The sequence below is a fragment of the Belonocnema kinseyi genome, chromosome 10 (assembly GCF_010883055.1).
Source record: "Belonocnema kinseyi isolate 2016_QV_RU_SX_M_011 chromosome 10, B_treatae_v1, whole genome shotgun sequence".
In the NCBI taxonomy this organism is placed as follows: domain Eukaryota; kingdom Metazoa; phylum Arthropoda; class Insecta; order Hymenoptera; family Cynipidae; genus Belonocnema; species Belonocnema kinseyi.
In genome coordinates, this window is record NC_046666.1 from 73,007,398 (window position 1) to 73,027,173 (window position 19,776).

At 34.7% G+C, this 19,776-nt stretch overlaps 1 protein-coding gene across 3 annotated transcripts in view; it reads left to right on the forward strand.

Annotated features, from left to right (window-relative positions):
- The window catches only part of LOC117182303 (cGMP-dependent protein kinase, isozyme 2 forms cD4/T1/T3A/T3B), a 174,130-nt gene that overhangs the window by 116,359 nt on the left and 37,995 nt on the right, over positions 1–19,776 (forward strand). For 2 of the 3 annotated variants that reach the window (XM_033375443.1, XM_033375445.1), the window contains exon 2: positions 1,369–1,535. In XM_033375443.1, the coding sequence (XP_033231334.1) occupies positions 1,369–1,535 (167 nt within the window). Of the gene's footprint in view, positions 1–1,368; positions 1,536–16,373; positions 18,045–19,776 lie in introns of those variants that run through there. The other variant, XM_033375444.1, reaches the window with a different exon arrangement.

The window sequence follows — 19,776 nt, forward strand, 5'->3', positions numbered from 1 at the left end:
TTCTGGATCAATCTGAAAAATCTCTATCCCTTTCACACACTACTCCTTTCCCCTGCCGAGTGAGTCACGCCTACCCCGAAAGGGAAATGGCTTAATGGTGTATATATATATTTTTTAATATCTACTTGTCAATATCTATTTTTCTTCGTGCGCACTCCACTCATTTTTCTTTTGACCTGCCATTGTACAAGAACTTCCGAGTACACCAGGTGTGAAAAATTTATCTTTCTTAAGGAAGGTATGTTTTAAATGAATATTGGCCGCACTCCAATAGTTGCTGGTGGGACTCCTCAATATACAATATATCGAGGGTGCACCAGGTAAAAAGAAATATAAGGATACATCTTCCTCGAGGAAAAGAAGTTCTAAATGAAGATTGGTCGCACTTAACTCATTTTTCTCATGACCCGTCATTACACAACTTCTTAGAGAAAATGAGTTTCAAATAGGGATTGATCATACCCTGACAGTTACTGCGACGAGCCGTCATTTAAAAAAATATTCCAAGTGCATCAGCTGAACAGAACACATCTTTTTCCCGGAAGTTAAGTTCTAAATAACGAGTACCGGGAAAAGTGAGTTGGGTGTGGCCACTGTCAATTTAGAACTTATCTTTCTCGAGGAAGATGTATTTTTTAAACCTGATACATTCGGAAGTTGTTCTAAAATGACGGGTCACGAGAAAAATGAGTGGGGGTGCTGTTAGTCTTCAATTGAAACTTAATTTTCTGGGCGAACACTTATTCTTTACATCTGGTGCACTCGAAAGTTGTTGTACAATGATGGGTCTCAAGAATAATGGGTTGAGTGCTGCCGATCTTCATTTACAATTTAACTGCATAGAGGAAAATGTATTTTGTACACCTGGTGTAAATGGAATGTGTTGAGACGGCGGACGACGGTCGAGATCTCCGGGAATCGACCGAGGGTAGAGGTGATGATCGCATACCGTTTTCTTGAACCTTCTTGGGTCCATTTCAGTCTGAAATCTGCAGTCGGAAAGTTAGTGGAATTCACAAGGAGAGTCAGCGGAATGTTCGACTGGAATTTGTGTAGAATTTCGGTGGAAATTAAAATACATGATTTTTATTATTCAGAACAGACACATGTTGTGTAAGTTCATCAGCCGTTAGTTAGGATAAGTGAGCATGACAGAGACAAATGATCGAAAGGCCGATTTCAAAATGTAATCAACAAAGTCATTCTAATTTTGAAGATCTCTTTTTTATGATTCTTTTTTATTTTGTAACCGGATTCATTTCAAGATGCCCTTTCCTTTGTATACCATTGAAGCAATCCTGAATAAAAATTCTTGAAGCTTCAGAGCGTAAAATTGAAATAATTGAAGATTTTTTCATTTTTGTAAAGGTCGCGAGAGCTCATCAAGGCCGCCATTCTTGATAATGACTTCATGAAGAATTTGGAGCTCACTCAGATCCGGGAGATCGTCGATTGTATGTATCCCGTTACTTTCCCTGCTGGTTCAATCATTATTCGAGAAGGAGATGTTGGATCCATTGTCTTCGTTATGGAAGGTAGGATAAGTTTTAATTCAGATATTTTATTATTCAATTTAATTTCACATAAGATTTAAAAAAATTAAAATCCTAGGCAAGTATTTGTTCGAAAAAAATTTTCTTTAAAGGGATCAGTCTGACAATGTTTACATTGTCATCGTTTTCTTCATATTCAGTGGTAAACATGATCTTTAATTAGAAACATTTTATAACAAAGAAATAACTTTCATATAGTAGAAAGATAAATATAATTTAAAAATGGAAATAAACTTTTTCTTCAAGAATTTGTTGTAAAAATGAACAACTGTGATAAGATGTTAGATATTTATATGTACTACTTAAATGGTCGGATACCATTAGGGGCTTGTCTAATCTGTTCTACGTGTCGTGCTTTTTCAGAAAATGTAAAAATAGAGTTTTAATATTATAAATAAAATAGCAAAGTTCCCAAAGGGGTATCCGAAGACCACGGTCCACGGTCGTATACACAGGTCCGGGGGCTCTCGTGTTGGGGGAAGTTCCCTTACATAAGCCAAAAAGTTTCGCGATCCTGCTACCGCGCGACATACCGCACTAGTCGAGTAGTAAAAAGTTTGAACACAATACGTTTTCTAGCCTCAAAGTCGGAATGAGACTGACACAATAGAATTTTGATACAGTTCCCTGCAGATGTGTAATCTCTAAGAAAATTCTGTTTAAAACATAACGACATCAATATATAATTTTTTCAGTATTTCAAAAAATGCTTTTAGGAAGTATTCAATCTGCAATTTTTCTTATCAGTATATTTTTATTATCCAGATTCTTTACTCTCGTTAAATTTCTGCATTCCGATTCAAACATTATTAAATCGCTACTACTATAATATTACACCCCCTAGTGGCAACTTTCGGAATTAACCGGAAGCTTCAATAAGGAAACTTGCCTCTCCGCGACAGTCCCCGGACTTGTGTATAGGACGTGTCCAAGGCGTACTCGGTGAATATAGGGGCTAACCCCGTGCAGAGTCTTGTGGACATTCATGATTTTTTTAAGTCCCGCGAGGTTTTAAGGATAGAATACTAGTATGCGGTACCATCTGCCGGGTCTAAAGTTAAGAATGGACGCTACGAATACGTTTTTGCGCTGATTTGACACTAAAAACTACATACAAGAGCCAGCTGTTTGTTAACAAGTAAGGTGCGTGAGTGTAAATTTTATGTTAAATGCAGCGCGAATATAGGCGTGGATTGAGGGCTAACGCCTTTATGTTCACCCAATCCCTCTTGCGATAGCCTCCGGAAATCTTTAAGAGCTCAAAGTTGGAGAAATATCACAAATATTGCTCTGAAACATTGATATGTTGTATATTATATTATTTTCTTTCAGTTTTGTCAACGCTAACAAAAAATTACACGGAAGTAACAAATGATACAGTTTTTCCGTTCTCCTGAAAAATTTTCTGACTAAATTAAGGTTAGCCCCTTATGGTCTCCGATCATGCACTTAGAAAATTATTCTAATTTTAAATTCATAATGTCTCAATTTATTGGTTGGCTTATCTGCCTCTTTTAAACAGTAAATTAGAAGGTCGCAGGCCTCGTAATTTTGGAGATATTAATAATGCCCACAATGATAGAATACGTATTTGCGAAACTTAGTCCCTGAGCTACTGCTAAACGCAAATCTTTTTATCATCCTATTTACGAGTACAGAGTTTTTTTCATTCGGAATGAAGTCATATAGAAAAAAGTCCTTAGAAAATTATAGAGAAGTTGGCAATTAAAATACATGGTAATTAATATCCTTCTGTCCGTTTAATTTTAATACATGTATTTTTATTTCAATCTTACGGAACTAACTGAAGATTAATCGATATGTAAGACATTTTTTTGAAATTGAAAAAGGTCTGGTTATACGATTTGATGAACTATTTTATTAAAACGCGTAGGAAACTTTATTCTTATTTAAAAACCTAGGCCATATAACATGTTTGGTCTGTAGTTTATGAAGTATATATCAAATTTCCGGATAATCTACAGTGGTGCCGCTGCAAAACTAAAACAAAATATTTTTGATATTATTACACAACTTACACACACGGTCACTTATTATCACTTACAGTTATAATCACACGCTTAATTGGTTTACAAAATTGTAATCGCTGCGGATTCGAAGCCTTCCCTACCTACCTGAAACTATTTAAACACAAACCTAAATCACGCCGCACACATCAACCAACTGATCTACTGAACGCTTCGACTTTCGTGATAAAATTTTGGCTAAGTCTTGTAGGATAACAAAGTTTTAATTGATCTTATAAAATAAAATATTTTTTCATGAAACTACACGCAACTTTAGAAATTATGTTTGCATCAATACTCCTCTCATGTCCGTAATATGTCATTACCAAACTTGTAATGTGCTAAAATAATAAGATGGGCTTTTAGCCATTCTCGAGTTAAAATGCTTTAACGAAATACAGGTAATACAATTAGGAACAGTAACTAATTAACATAGAGTATCTGCCCTCCCTCCCTCCCTGAGCTGTTACATAATTTAAGTACGCCCCTTAACATATACCCCGATGCGAAGGTCTTTCGACCGGTGGTTAGATTAGAGATTAGATGGTACCGCTCCGCATTTCCAATTGAAAGTTCTGGGCTCAATCATTCTTGCTGTTTTTTTTTTTTCGATTTGTTTGTAAATGGTAATTTTTGTTTATTGTAACAGGTTATTAAATTTATTTTCATATCGACAAAATATTCATTTAACTCATTTTTGTTTCATATGAATCAGCTTTTTCCAACGTTAACTGTTTTGTATACAGCACTTTTTGGTTTTATTACTCTAATTTGAATTATGAATATAATTTTTTTTTATTAACTGAATGTTTCTAGTAGCATCAACTGCCAGGGTCATTAGCGACTGTACTGCAAGGTTAACTATAAACTGTAGGGTATCTGTGGAGTATTATACCAAGGGACAGCACCGAAGCTTTTTGAAAAACATCTAGCCTTGCTTCCTGCTTTGGGAATCGCACCCGCGCTAGCGTGACTGCCAAGGCTGCAGTGTTTCAATAAATATTTTTATTTTTATTACACTTTATTTTATGTATTTCATTTTTATCTTATATAAAAATAATAACAATAAAAATCTAAATGTTCAATTAGATGCAAAAAAATGAAAATTTGTTTTCAAAATGTTTTGAAAGTAAGAATCACAAACGTTGAAAAAACTAATTTTTTTTATTTGAAAAATGTTAAAAATGAATATTTTGGTTTTATTGAAATAATTTTAATAGGCAATGGCAATAAACGTAGAGTTCAATGTTTCGAGTCCAGACCTTTTTGGTTACAAATCCAGAGCAGTACGCATAGGGGCTACTCAATGTGAAATCTGCAAATCTTAAAAGGTTATTCCACACCTAGATTCTAAGATTTTAATCATGAATGGGGCAATCTGTATTGAATTCTTACAAAGACTTCCAAGATTTCGTTGAGGTTGCCGGTAGTTCCGAGATTTCCGACTTTGCAGGCTCGCCTAAACTCGGCGGCTTTCGGATTCAATTGGCTGTTCCTTTAACGCATAGGATCGTATGTTGGAATGCGCGACACTACCTCATCTATGGAGAACAGCCATAAGGAGACCAAATTAATGTAACCGAAAATAAGTACATTGTTGACGTATGAAAATGTTTACAGTACTTCCCGAGTATGCAGTATGGTACTAGCGTGGTACGGGTAACAATGACATAAACGAATCGCAATAAACAAATCGACAATAAGTATATAACTTATCAGTTTTAAATCTGTCACGCTTACACATCAAAGAACTGGCACCAATTTTTTCACTTGATTATAACTGTTTTTACATGGCTCAACAAATTATTTAAACGATTTGAGATTTTTTTGTTTGCGCCTTGAGGTTTTATTTACACGGGCCATCACGGCTGCCATCGATACCCATACCATACTAGCGCCGCGATCGAGAAGTTCTAGCATTTCGATCCGTAATGTACAGGCGACAGAAAAATGCTCGTTTTTGGTGAAGTCAATCTACAGGACTTTGGTCTCCTTATGTCTGTTCTCCATGACCTCATCTCTGCTCACACTTAGCCAAAGATGTCGAAGATTTCTTACGAATGCTAGATTGCTGAGAGATTTCCAAGAGTTCCTCCGAGAATTCTCTTAAAATTTCCCGCGGGGAAATCTAAGATTTTTTAGTGCCGCTGCAGTACGCAGCGGTACAACGAAAATTTCAACTTTAGCCTAAATTGTTAAGGTAGTATTTTCTTTTGATTTTGGGTATTCTTTAAAAAATGAAAATAATAAGACACACTTTTTAATAAATAATTGAAATGAAAATACTTGATCGAATAATCTTGTATTTAAATTTTTGTTAGTATAAGCATTTGCTGCCACAGGTGGCAAGGTACTTGTTCGAGAATGACCTTCACAATCTCGTTGCTAACCAGCAATTTTCTCGCTCTTGCCCTTTCTATAAAAATACCTATAAAAGCCTGTTACTTTTCTCTTCCTCTTAACAATTTAACTTACCACAATTTCACCATTAGAAATTCCATTTATGGAAGATGGGCTAATAATATTTGCCACTTCATGACTTTCATGGCAACAAAAGTTAAAAGTATCAGAGAATACTGACGTTCTGACAATGTCAGTCTAGCCTTGGAAAACGAGTTTTGTATCATGAAAGTCACGTAATTTTTATTATTAAAAGGAGTTTAAAGTGATTAAAAGGAATAAGTCGGTAGTTTTATGATTAATAGTAGAAAATAGATGAAGTTTGAGGACAATTTAAAACGTTTGTTTTTATATTCCTTTTTTTTTTTATCAAGATCGTTCTTTTTTGCTTTTACGAAATGGTTTGTTAATTGACATTAAAAAAATATGCCCTCTGACCGGGAACTATTTTTCTGACCCCGATTTATAGCTCGAATTCACTCATACTTTGCCGTTTTCCTATTGCTTCCAAGGATGCCGTAGCAGACGACAGCTTTTATTCCATCGTAGGATAAACTTTAGCCAAATAGCATGTAAACTTTATTAGCGGGAAATTTTACATGCAAAGAAATTTATCTTTAGTTTTTTCTGAGTTTATATCAAATTTATATTACATTTATTTATGTGCCTTGGCCTGGGATTGCTTATTCCGATACTGCAAAATACAGTACAAATTGTATTTATCAAGATTACTTTAATATTTTTTCTTATTTGGCATTAGATTTTGTTGTTAGCTACGCTGAAACTTGATCGTTTTAATAAATTTACATTATTATTACCATTCAAGATGTACTTTGATATTGAAACATACGTATTTTTATTGCCTTGTTTTTATTTTTTTATTTTTACTCTTGTTTTTTACATTAAAAGAAAAACTACTCGTTCTGTCTCAAAATTACTCCTACTCGCTAAATATGAATCAGTGAGATTTCAGTGAAAATCGATCACTAACAATCAGTGATAAGGTACTGATTCATTTAGTGAAATAAACATTTTTGAGAGTTGGTAGCACTGAACAATGTCAATTTAGCAGTCACAATAATATAATATTTTCGTAAATTCAATCAAGTAATCACAATAAAAACTTAAAACCCATAAATATGATCAATTATTAAAGAAGATGAAAAGTTTCGATGCTTTTAAATGACAAATAACCCTCACATATTACTTAACTTTTAAGATTGGACTGCCATTTACACATCGGTTAAGTAAGTACTTTTTATGCGAGTTAGAGTATATTTTTGCCGCAGTTAATTCAGCGGACTTACAGCCGAAAATGAAAAAATGTATTTCATTAATCAATCAATTTTTTTGCTACTCAAGTAAAAAAGTAACAACAACGCTTAACCCTAGACGCATCCTGCTCTCTAAATTCCTTGGAGTGATATAGCACTCCAATGGTGTTAATCGTCACTCCAACTTCAAGCCAGAAGTGAGCTTCTCCCTTTGGAGTGGAGCGTGACTTTTCGTTGGAGCGGAGAGCGACTCGCGTTCTGGGAGCGGCTGGATACACCAAATGGAGCGATCGATCGCTCCAAAGGGGGCGAATTCTGACACTATTAAAGTGATCGCATCTGTTCAACTGGGAGTGAGTTGCGTGACTCCAGTGGAGGGAGGCATAAAGCTGACATCATTGGAGCGGAATTTTGAGTTTATTATGGAGTTAAATTTCGCTCCTTCTGGGCTCACTTAATTATTTTTAAAGGAATGAAAGTGAAAGGATGTAAACGTTGATTTCTCTGAATTGTTGTTTATTCAGTATATATATTATTTATTTATATATATATATATATATATATATAACGTTAAATATATTAAATAAGAGATCGCAGAATTTCACAGTTTAAACGCAAAAGTAAATAAACTATTTGTATATCACTATTATTATTTTTATTATTTTATAAAGAAGTTATTAATTACACGTATAAAAAATCAGAAAAAATCTACAAAATAAAAAACAATGGACGATTAAATAGAAAAGATAATTAAATGTCTCTCTTCACAGACTCTTGAGTAGAAGCGATAGTAGCAAGATACATTAAGGCACTTCACAAATATATATTAGGTTCGCTGATGTCCATCTTAAAAAAATAATATATATTACTTTTTATGTTCGAAATGTTTAAAAAATCAAAGCTTACTGTCACAAATTCTTGTAATATATATTGTTCTTCTTATATGCTTTAAGAATTTTCAGAAGCATCTATTCGATGTAGGACTGAAACTTGTTTTTTGAATTTATTTTCGTGGAATTCGACGCCGAACATTTCTTACAGATTAAGTAACAAAAATCTACTAATTTATAAATTATCACAAATTACAATTATTAATAAGTAAAGTTCGCCTTGTTTCGTAAAGAAGGAATGCCAGCTTTTAATCATTCAAGTATGGCCCTTATGTAACTTTCTCTTTTTTTAGCAATAAAATATAAATTTTTTAATTTATTAAGGATTTCGTGCGCGGAATTCCAAAAAAGATAGAATGAAATTTTTTCCAATTTGATTAATTTTTAATGCATATCTTTTTAATATAGAGTAGGTACATCATTTAATCCTTTTTCGTTTAAAAATTAACTACCCAAGTTAAAGTTTCATAATTTCATATGAAAATACATCGTTTTGTTAGGAAATTCTACTACTAAATTCAAAGAATACTCATACCCTTTCTTAATTCGTAACTAATTCGTAAACTAGGAGATGCATTTTCAACTGAATTTATGAAACTGTAACTGTAATAGCTTATTTAAAAAATAAAATATGAAACTTTAACCAAGAATATGGATTTTTTACCACGAACAAGACTCAATTTAAATGAAATACAAAAAATTGGAAATAAATATTCGGCCTTTAGTCCAAAAAAGGCTATTTTTTAATCAGACAGTTACAAACATTACAAATATGCAGTACTTCGATTTTCAGATGAAGAAATTAATTTTCTAACCCATACCAACTTTCTTAGCAGTACTACAGTGACTAAATTAAAGATTTTTAAATCGAATGATTCGGTAACTGTAAGATCATACACAAATCAATAATACAAATAATATAAGTAGTGAACCTTTCAATGAATTGATGGCATCCACGTAGACTCCCTTTGACTGCAGAAAATCCGCTAATTCGTCTGTAGTTTTCATAGAATCCTGAAGAAAAAAGTTTTGAATCAATTATTGATGCATATTTTAGATTTTATAAACAAATAGCCCTACACTTTGCAGACATCTTATGTGCTTTAAAATATCTTTTATACGGGACGCGTCCGGATTCGGGACTGCGAAAACTCTCGAACGCAACAGCTCTTATGAATTCTAAAATGCAATTACAAAAGTGAATCCTTTTATTTTGGACTTTCACATAAGGTTGTGTGTAAAAGAAGGTATTTAGGAAAAAGAAGAAAGGAATGGTAAAGCCGTGGTGGGATAGGGAATATAAAATGATGAAGAGAAAGGTGAAAAAGAAGTACAGGAAATGGAAGGAATGAACCGCGAAAAGGGAATCAGGAAGGAGTTTAGGGCGATGTGTGAGAAGAAAGAGCAGGAAAAAGAAAAAGAGCTGGAAGAGGAGTTGAGAAGCGTTGAGACAAAAGGGAACGTGTGGAAGATAATTAATAGGTTTAGGAAACGTAGGGTGGGGATAAGTGAGAAGATAGGGAGCGACTAATAGAGGGAATTTTTTAAGGATTCATTTCAGGGGTCAGATACTCGAAAGAGAGATGAGGAGATTAGAAGGAACAGAGAGGTAGATGAAGAGGAGCTGAACGACGAGGAGATAGAGAATCAGATAGGGAAGTTGAAAAAATCGAAGCCAGCAGAGATGGACGGGGTAGAGAACGAAGCGTGGCTGTTTGGCACACAAGAGGTAATGCAGAGGTTGAAGGGGGTAGTGAAAAAAGTATGGAGGGGGGAGGGTTTCCCAAGACGGCAGAGAGAGAGGTTGGTCGTACCACTGTATAAGAAAGGGAGAGGCAGGAAAATTATAGAGGAATTACGCGCATGAATACTGCGTACAAAATATACGCGATGGTGTTAGCAAATAGGCTGCGAAAGGATGTTTAGGGGAAAGGAATATTGCCGGAGACGCAGGCGGGTTTTAGAGAGAGAAGGAGCAATATTGACAATATTTACGTATTGCAACACGTGGTGGATAGAGAATTAACCAAAAAGGGTGCCAAAGTGTACGCGTTTTTGTAGATCTAAAGAGTGCGTTCCCGTCAGTGGATTGGGGGAGGCTATGGGTGGCAATGGAAGAGAGGGGAGTGAAGAGGGGCCTGATCAAGAGGGTATGGGAGGTATATGAGGAGACGAAAGATAGGGTGAGAGGAGGGGAGGGAATTTCTGAGGGATTCTGGATGGATAGTGGCAGGAGGAGTTAGGGTAGGAGGAGTCAGGATATGGCAACTCGCATATGCAGATGACATAGTGCTGTTGGCAAAGAGCGAAGAGGCGACAAGCCTAAGGTTATGGTGTTCAGGAAAGGAGGTGGGAGAGATGGGGGAGGGGAGCGGAAGTGGAAGGGAAAATTGGTACAGGAGGGGAAAGAGTTTGTGTACCTGAGCTTCCTGTTTCGAAGAAATGGGGGAGTGGATGGTCATATAAAAGAAAGAGTGAGAAGGGCAAATGTGGTGATGAGGCAGGTGTGGGGGCTGGGGAGGAGATTGTTCGCAGATGATTTTGAAAGGAGAATAAAATTGTTTGATTCGCTAGTCATGAGTGTCTTATTTTACGGAGTGGAGGTGTGGGCTTGGAAGGTAAGTGAGGAGGTAAATAGGGTGCAGGAGAGGTATGTAAAGTGGATACTGGGGTTGGCAAGGAATACGCCGAACTATATTGTCAGAAGGGGGAAGTAAATTAATTAGGGAGTGTTGGTGGGAGAAGGAGAACAGACGTAGTGGTGCAAAGATGGAGTTGGAAAGGTAAAGGTATTTTAGAATGAATGATACAAAATTGGACCATTGGTTGGAGGAGTGTGAAGGAGGTGGAAAGGAGGGGGATAAGCATGGAGGTATTGTTTCATGAAAGGGGTTGACGAAAGGGCAGTAGCAGGGGTGAAGGGGGTGTTGGGTAAGATACAGAAGAAGAGAAGGAAGGAGGAAGAGGAATGGAGAAGGAAAGATTGTAAATACGAGAGGAAGTAGATGTAAGAGAAATGTAAATATTGTAAATAGTAGTTGAGTATTAGGTATTAGCCGCGGAGACAGAGGCTGGTAATGCGAGGCATAGCGACGAAAGAGAGAAATGCGTGCGAGACGAGGCGAGGCGCAGCGAGGAAGTTTAGGCTATAGGAGCGAGCGGATTAGTTATAAGGTGTGGGTGGATAGTACTTTGTGAGACGTAGTTGTAAGAAAATTCTGTAAAAAAATGGAAGTGTAAGCAAGTCAATTTTTTAAGGTTAGCAGGCCGAAAAATAAACGTTTATCTTTTGGACTTTCACATGACCATAAGTTGAATAATAAGAATTAAAGGCCACTTACCATAAGGAAATCTGATATGTAATCGTTCATTCACAAAACACTAAAATACTGTCACTTTTTTAAATTCACTGCTTGACGCGTCACCTACTACCACGAAAACTAGAATGAAAATGGAAAAGTGCGCCAAAGCAACGCTGCCCTGTCAGATACCTGCTACCTGCCCTGCCTGATACCTGCATGATCGCTCCTCTTTGGTGTCAAAAAACGAACTGTAGGAGTTGGAGTCAACCGATTATGACTGTAATTGGGAGCGAAAATGTGACTCCCCTGGAGGGAGTCAAGCTTCTGACTCCAACGGACAGACATCATGACTCCATCGTAGTTAATATAGCAGTCGCTCCACAGTTGGAGTTTAATTTCTCGCTCCAAGAAATTTAGAGAGTGTGGGCGACAAACATCTATGATTTTTGGGTGCAGACCCTACCCATAATTCAGTTCCACTATCCTAGAGTGAGGTGAATTGGTTGATGTTGTTGGTTGCTCGCTGTCTGTCAAGTGAGAAGGAAATACTAGGCGCTTGGGACACATTTGTCCCCCAGAGGATCTGTTACGTGCGAGTAAATGAAAATTAAATCTAAAAATTACGAAGATACGAAATGAGAACTGACTGCAGTATCGCATGAAAGAGAGAGAGAAGTTGCAACCGACCTGTGTATATGAACATAGGGCGGTCTTGTGCAACATTTGCACCGAAGTTGAGTGAGCTTATTTAATACAATATTCAGTTTAATTTAATGTGTTTTAATTCTATTTTATTTTGAGAATTAGTTTCAAAATAAAAATAGTTTTGTGGAAAAGGCTTCATTTTTAATTCCGATGAATTTTTCCTACCTTTCAACTTTACGAACCTCTTTTTCATTGAAAATTACTTTTTGTTGATTTTTTATCTTTATATAAATGTAACCATCTTATTGCTCATCAGAAAGCAAAGAGATTGACCTATTATACATTGAAATTATTGATAATAATAAGCATTTTGCCTGCACTTCTGATAACTCTCTTTTTTTAAATACTTCAAAATGCGGTTAGAAATTTTGAAATTTATTAATTAAAAAAGAAATTACATGATTTTTTCCAAAAATCTAAATTTCAAAATTTTTCACCATTTTTATTTATTTAAACATTGCTTTCAACATGTTAGCTTTTTTAAACAAAATTTCATAAACATGATTTTCTTCGGCATAAAAAAACGAACAGAATGGTTAACTTTAAAACTTAGGGGTCATATTTAGAGTAACAAATTTGTGAATCCTTGTTGGGGGAACAACTTCAATTTATTAATTTTTTTCATACCTTGAGTCGTTGGTCTAAAAATTTATTTAAAAATTTTAATATGTTGTTTTTACGAATAAAACAAAAACCACGCATCCTTTCAAAAAAAAAAAAATCATAGCAAATTTGTAGACATGTTATTGCGGTTTGACCGCAAAATGGAATGATTACTTTATTTTTTATTTTTTGTCCTATCCAAATTTGAATTTCACTACAATTTTTATTAGTATACAAGCTAAATAAGGAAAGAAATCGATTAATATGGTTCGGGCTTGTGGGAGAGAATGCCAAATGAACGACTAACGAAACAAGTGTGTCGAGGTAAATTAAATGGCAGTGTGTCCAGAGGCAGACTGCGGAAAGAATGGTTAGAATGTGTGAATGTGACCCTAGTTAGAAGAGACATAAGTATGCCAGGACATAAAATTATGGCGGGAAATACTTAATAAAAAGAGTGTCAGTAGAGTGAATGACGTCTGAAACAAAAGACCTTGGATACTAATGGACTCAAGTGGGAAATCTCATATGACGACTTTGTGAGGATCTTCACTTGGGGTGATAGCTAAAGAGATTGATAAGCATCCTGGGTCGGAACAGTGTTGCGGAACGAACGAAATAAATAACACGAGAATTCTGGATCAATCTAAAAATTTCATATCCCTTCCTCATATTACTCCTCTCCCCACTAAGTGAGTCACGCCTACCCCGAAAGGGATATAGAAATTACCATAACAGTCGACGAGATTCAAAGTCTTCATTTAATAAACGAAATTTAATAAATTAATGAGTGAATAACATTTAACGATAGTCATTCAAACATTTAACATGAAAGTAATTCTGAACTTGTATTTTGTACTTGAAAATGTGAATTAAAATATTATTTTGAAACTTATAAATGGTGAAAAAGATTAATAGTTTACTGTATGCTTGATATTTAAGTTTTGATTTATTCAATCTACAACTATTTACATTTTAAATTATATGATTTGAACGTCCCAATTACAAATTGTTCAATTTCTATCGCTTCCAATGAAAATGGTTAAATATATGATCATTTTCAATTCGAAATTGTGCAGTTTGAAAAGTTGAGCATTAAACCGAGTAAGATTGTTATTTTATACGTCTAAAGGTGATTACGTATTCTAGGGGGGGGGCAATGAAATTATTATGGATGATTCCTCGGTGGGGGGGGGGGTCAAAATGAGTGAAAAATTGATGCGTAATATATGGATGGCCCTTTATGTAAAACATTGAGTAGTCATCCCGAATTTCGGGACGATGCACAGTGGTCTGCAATAGGAATTTACTGTTCATAAGCACCCACTGGTGGTATTTCTGAATCTGTTTGAAAGTTTTTTTTTCAAATGCTCAGGATTAAAGTTTTAAGAGAATTGTGGTTTTCTGTTTATTAATTTTTTCCACGGAGCAACAATATATAAACAAATAAAGTGACCAAATTGGCCATTTCAGCTTTGTGAGTCATAATTTGTAGCAAAAAATTGGCATACGTTATAAATACTGTTTTTATCAACATTGTTATAAACAAATTCTATATAAATGAGTTTTTGTCATAGTTAAATTGATTTTTCTGATTAAAAAAGTCTCACAATTGTCTTTAAAGCTATTTATGGACTTCAAGCGTTATCAAACGTAAACAATATATATTTTTAATAACAATTTAATTAAAGAAGTCTCCCAATCGGCCGTTTCCTCATAGAAAAAATGTTTTTTTTCTCTAATTATTATTTGAATGGTATTTATTACGATGATTAACCAACAAAATTAAATAAAAAATAATTTATGTGATTGTTATAAACAATTTTTTGAACAAAACTAACAGGTATTTTAAAATTGGATATGGGAACTAAATAAAAATTTGCGTAATTGTTAATAACAATTTTTATAGCAATCTATCTATAACAATCATTGTTGTGGTAATCTTGATTGTGTTCATATGAACCATTTTCAATAAAGATAATTTAAAATTAAGCAGTTAGGTAATATAACTCTGTACTTGCGTATTGAGAAGTCACTTATCTTTCATTTTTTTGATGCGTAAGTTTTATAATAATCTCATAAATTATGCTAATTTTTTGTTACAAATTATGACTCTTATGAAAAATATTAGCAATTAGCGTGAAGCAAACTATTTTCTCTATCTGTATTTTTTCTTGAGATAAAAATTAACAAAGCTACAATTGCGAATTTTGTTACTTTATTTGTTCATATGTTGTTGCTCTATAAACAAAATTAAAAATAGCAAACCACAATACTCTTAAAATTTTAATTCTGAGCATTTCTAAAAAAAACTTTCAAGTCTATTAAGAAATACGACCTGTGGGCGACTATGAACATTAAATTCCTACTGCAGACCACTGTGCGACGAGACACTTCGAAAATATAAACAAAACCGATTAAGATAGTATTTTAATCGGTATTTTAACTCTAAACAATAATTTGCATGCCTCCGTAAAATAACCTTTGACGTACATTTTTCCCCTAAAAGTTTATTTTTTATTCCAAGCAATAAAATATTTTTAACTTATACTCAGGTTGTATTTAATTATTTTTTAATCTTTATTGTTTTACAAAAATACCTTATCAACCCTATAATTGTATCATGAAATTCTATTATTGTGAAAAATTGTAATTTTATCCTGTATTATTCACATTCGAGTACAAACTTTGCGTTAAATACGCGAGATAAAGAAAAGCGCCAATTAGCGAACAGACCAAGTATCATTCTCCCTGTTAAGAGCAATGGAAAGAGTATCATCACTGGGGGGGGGGGGGGGGGGGGGGGCAGAAGTTTCTGAAAAATGTATCACGTATTTTGTGAATGGCGCCTGTTGTAGATTGTGTCATTTTTTGTTTTAAAAGCTCGATTTTTATGATTTGGAGACAATAGTTTAAAGTAGAAAAAACAAATTGGAATACGGTTTACAAAGTTAAATACATGCATTAGTTTAGACAATAATATGAAATTTTGTTTAATTTCCTTCCGTTCACTACATGTGGACTCTAAGTCATGAAAAATAAAAGTTTTTGTGAAAATTGAAAATGGCAGCCAAATTTTCATTCAGTTCAGTTATAATTATATTCCTATAAAAGTAAATCTTTTCTTCATAATATGCACGTCTGTTAAAAATGGTTTAAGTTACGTTTAATTTTTTGCTTATATGGTGGCGATTTAGTTTCTGTAGGGAGAATGTATTAGAAACTCAAAATAGCGAGTTTTTATCGACACCCTCTCTAAAGAAAAAAGGAACTTAGAATGGTATGCGTAAATCCTTAAAGGTAGTGCAGGAACAAAGAAAATAGCCCCTCCTGGAGCCTCGACCCTTGCAGGTCAAATGGGTTCGCGTCGAAAAATCAGAGAAGGGAGTTCACAGTTCTGGGACAACTCGCTTATAATAAGTGCACACCATCTGACCATCATACAGTCATACTCACTCCGCCAGAGTACCAGACGAGACCCGTGGGAGTGTTTTTTCTCCTTCGGCGAATGAGAGCCACTGTCCTTTCTCTCAAGAGTCAGTGTCTATAGTGGGGGTTGGTTATATCCACGAGGTAGGGGGTTCTCGTACACGCTCTTGCGGGCGTAGTTTTCACCAGTCGGGAACGCTGTCAGCGAGCGTCTGTTTCCAAGGGGGACCTTGAGTCTCCAGTCGAAATCCGTTTTTCAGTGAGATTCAAAAGTGTACCAAAGTTCTACAATCAACACGCGGAGGTTCCTCAGCTTCAGGATACAAGTAGAGAAAACATCCCTTAAGATCGCCTGAAAGATTTGGAGGAAATAATCACAAATGTTCCCTCAAATATCGTATTAAATAATTGCTAAGACATCCTGGAGATTTTGGTTTTGTGCCAAAATTTGTCTCTCAGAAATCAGGATGTTCTGTGATAATATTGGTCGATTATCAAGATAAATATAGTCAAGACTTTTTTGATTGGAATAGATACTCCGGGAATAGATGTCTATCATCACGAGATAGTTGATGATGTGGGTTCAAGATACTGGGAGTCCCATTATAGATCTCCTGGAAGGCTGTTCTAATACCATTGTGTGATAATCAGAGACTGGGCTTATTGCAGACACCAAAAATTGCTTCGAAAGAACCTCTTTTTTTATTGATACCAAGATGCCAATCCTTTGTTGTGAGGGAATAAAAAAATCAGGATTGTTGGAAACATTTTTCTCAACTGTGATAAGTCTTTAACGAAGAAAGGAGTTACCATCCTTCTTGGAATCTATGTGATAACTGGTGGAAATATGCAATCAATATTCATTGACTGTCATAAGCTGTGATAAAAGCAAAGATTTATTGATACATCATTTATGAAGGTCTAAGGATGATGATGTAGATCCTGGCTGCTATTTCTAAGGATACCTTCAATAATATCTTTTGCAATACTATACTGCCTCTTGCACATGCCTATCATATAATTAAATATGTCTGCCAGCAGATTTCATTCATCTAATTGATCTTCCAAGAAAATGGAGTTTATGTAGCATGATCTGGGTGAAATTAGCAATAAAGTTTAATCCAAAGTTTTCATATGCCTTGAAAGTTAGAGAGATTCTTGCAATATTTTGTATCCAAAGGATCTTAAGGTTTCGAATTTCTGAGACCACATCCTCCTGAAAGTTGTTGCGTCTCCAGACCCATCAAATTTTATCGCTCCATGCAGAAGCAACGCGGAAGGCAAAGTTTATAGCCGAACAAAGGCTCGTAGCAATTTCGAAAGATATTCTCAATCCAGTTTTAAGACTCAGGTCTGCTTTTAAAATTGAAGAGCTCTGAAATTCTGACAATGAAAGTAAGGAGCTATCCAGGTCGAGCAGTCCTGGAGGATCCGGAATTGATTTTGGACCCGGATGCTACGAGAGGAAGAGCAATGGAACTTTTATATGAAGCTAGTTGGAGGGAGTGTGATGTGAATTGGACGAAGAGTTCGGGGTCAAAAAATAGGACTTATAGGGAAAATAGGAATGATAGGGAAAATAGGAAAGATAGTGAATATAGAAGACAACCCTATGCTGAGGTGATAAGTCAGCTTGAGGGAGTCCTGGATGGAGAAGAAAATATGTCCTCGAGTCCGAGGGATGAGAGGTCTCCGAGGTCAAGCAGTGGTACCACGGATAGTGACCCGGAAATTAATCAGTCGAATGGTCATAGTGGTTTCCTCATTCCGAGACCTAGGCTGATAGTACCAGTTCACACTTATGCTAGGCGAAGACGCACTGGTGCACCACCTCCTGGGAGAAGACGAGCTTTGCGAGGAGGTATTCTGGGAAATATTTTATTTTGGTTATTTAGGTTTCTAGAATCATGATTAAGATAAAAATAAAATTAGAAGATTGTACTATTAGATTGCTTTCCTGAATTATAATTGCTATAACATTTTAGTGCCCGACTGGGTTGGTGCTCTCGTTTCGACGGGAAACGAAACTTATGAAACTTTAAATTGCTTTTTCTACAAATGTACCGTCATTTTTTGGAAAATGTAACATGCAATATTCTAAAAATCCCTAGTCATGTGATAAATTATATTTTAGGGTGTTTCCCAACTTCAAATTTATTTTAATATAAAATTTGATCTTTAATTTGAACTATCGTCAGATCAAGTATTTTTAAACTTAATTATTATCGAAATAAGTCTCAATGAAGAAAGATCTCTGATTGAAGTATTCGAAGATTCGTTACTACATTTTTTTTAAGTTACATGTCCGAATTTCTATTTTTTAGACACTGAAATCTCTTAAAATTATTTGAAATAACTTTAAGATCTATTCAAGTCCCATGAAGTACCCATACATTTTAATGGAATAACAATAACGTATTTCGAAGTTTTCTGTAGTCTGTTATAGTTTTATGACGTTGTTGAATGTCTCATTTAAAGTTCTTTCAGGATTTTAAAGTTATATAAACGAAGTCTCATCGATTCTCTTAATTTTAGTTATGTGGAATTTTTTAGTATGTTATCTCAATACCCCAATGCATACAATTTCTAAAAATCTCATAAAAGTCTAATGAAGTTCCATTTATTTAAGTTTCATAAAGTCTTGGACTTTTTCAGCGCATTTTAAAGCGCGTTAAAAAAGGAAAAACGTTCACAGTTTTGGAAGTTTAATGTATTATTTGCAGACTTGTTGAAATTCTTTTAAATTTAGTTTATTCTCTTTAGGTTTTATGAAATTCAAAGAAGTTTTAAGGATTAGTTCTTATATTTTGTAAATTTATTTTCTGATGCTAGATGAAAGTTGTAAGTAATTAAGGAGGTTTTGATTCAGTATTAAAATATGATTTAGAAATCTCTTTATAAATCAATTCTAGTCATAAAATGTTTTACATCCACCCGTTATGAACATGTTTATTTCAGACTTAAATTTGTCGTTTAGCAATGTAATAAATTACGTAAAAAAGTGATGCTAATTCGCTATAAAGATTGAATAGGTAAAACATTTTCTTTCAGTACAGTATAGGTAATATCCGTGTTTAATCAAGTGAGGTATATGTATACAATTGGACATTAAGAATTATACAATAACAAGTATTTAAATTGATTTCACTTTGAACCTTTATATTCTCAAAGACTGTTATTCTAAACTTTTCTAATTTAAAAACTAAATATACTATAATATTTATAACTATACTAGCCTAAATCTGTTGCTCTGCCAGCGTGTGGGAGTTGTGGGGGTGGGGGCGAAATCGACAATGAGTTCGCTAATAAAAACATGCCTACAATGGTAAAAAATTTGTAATATCATTTTCATGAAAATGTGAATCGTTTCCTGATTCTTGAATGAAAAGTGCGAAAGAAATCGAAATCACTCTCCCTAATGTGGAGAGCAGCATCGAAAATCACAATAATTGGCTATCAATCCATCGCCATCCTGGCATCGCGAAGTGATCTAATCATTCGCTACAGTCATCGTCCCGTTCAACGTTTATCCGGTAGAGAAAGTCGCGTGGACGGATCAAGGATAATGGAAGGGTAGAAGCTAAAATTGTACG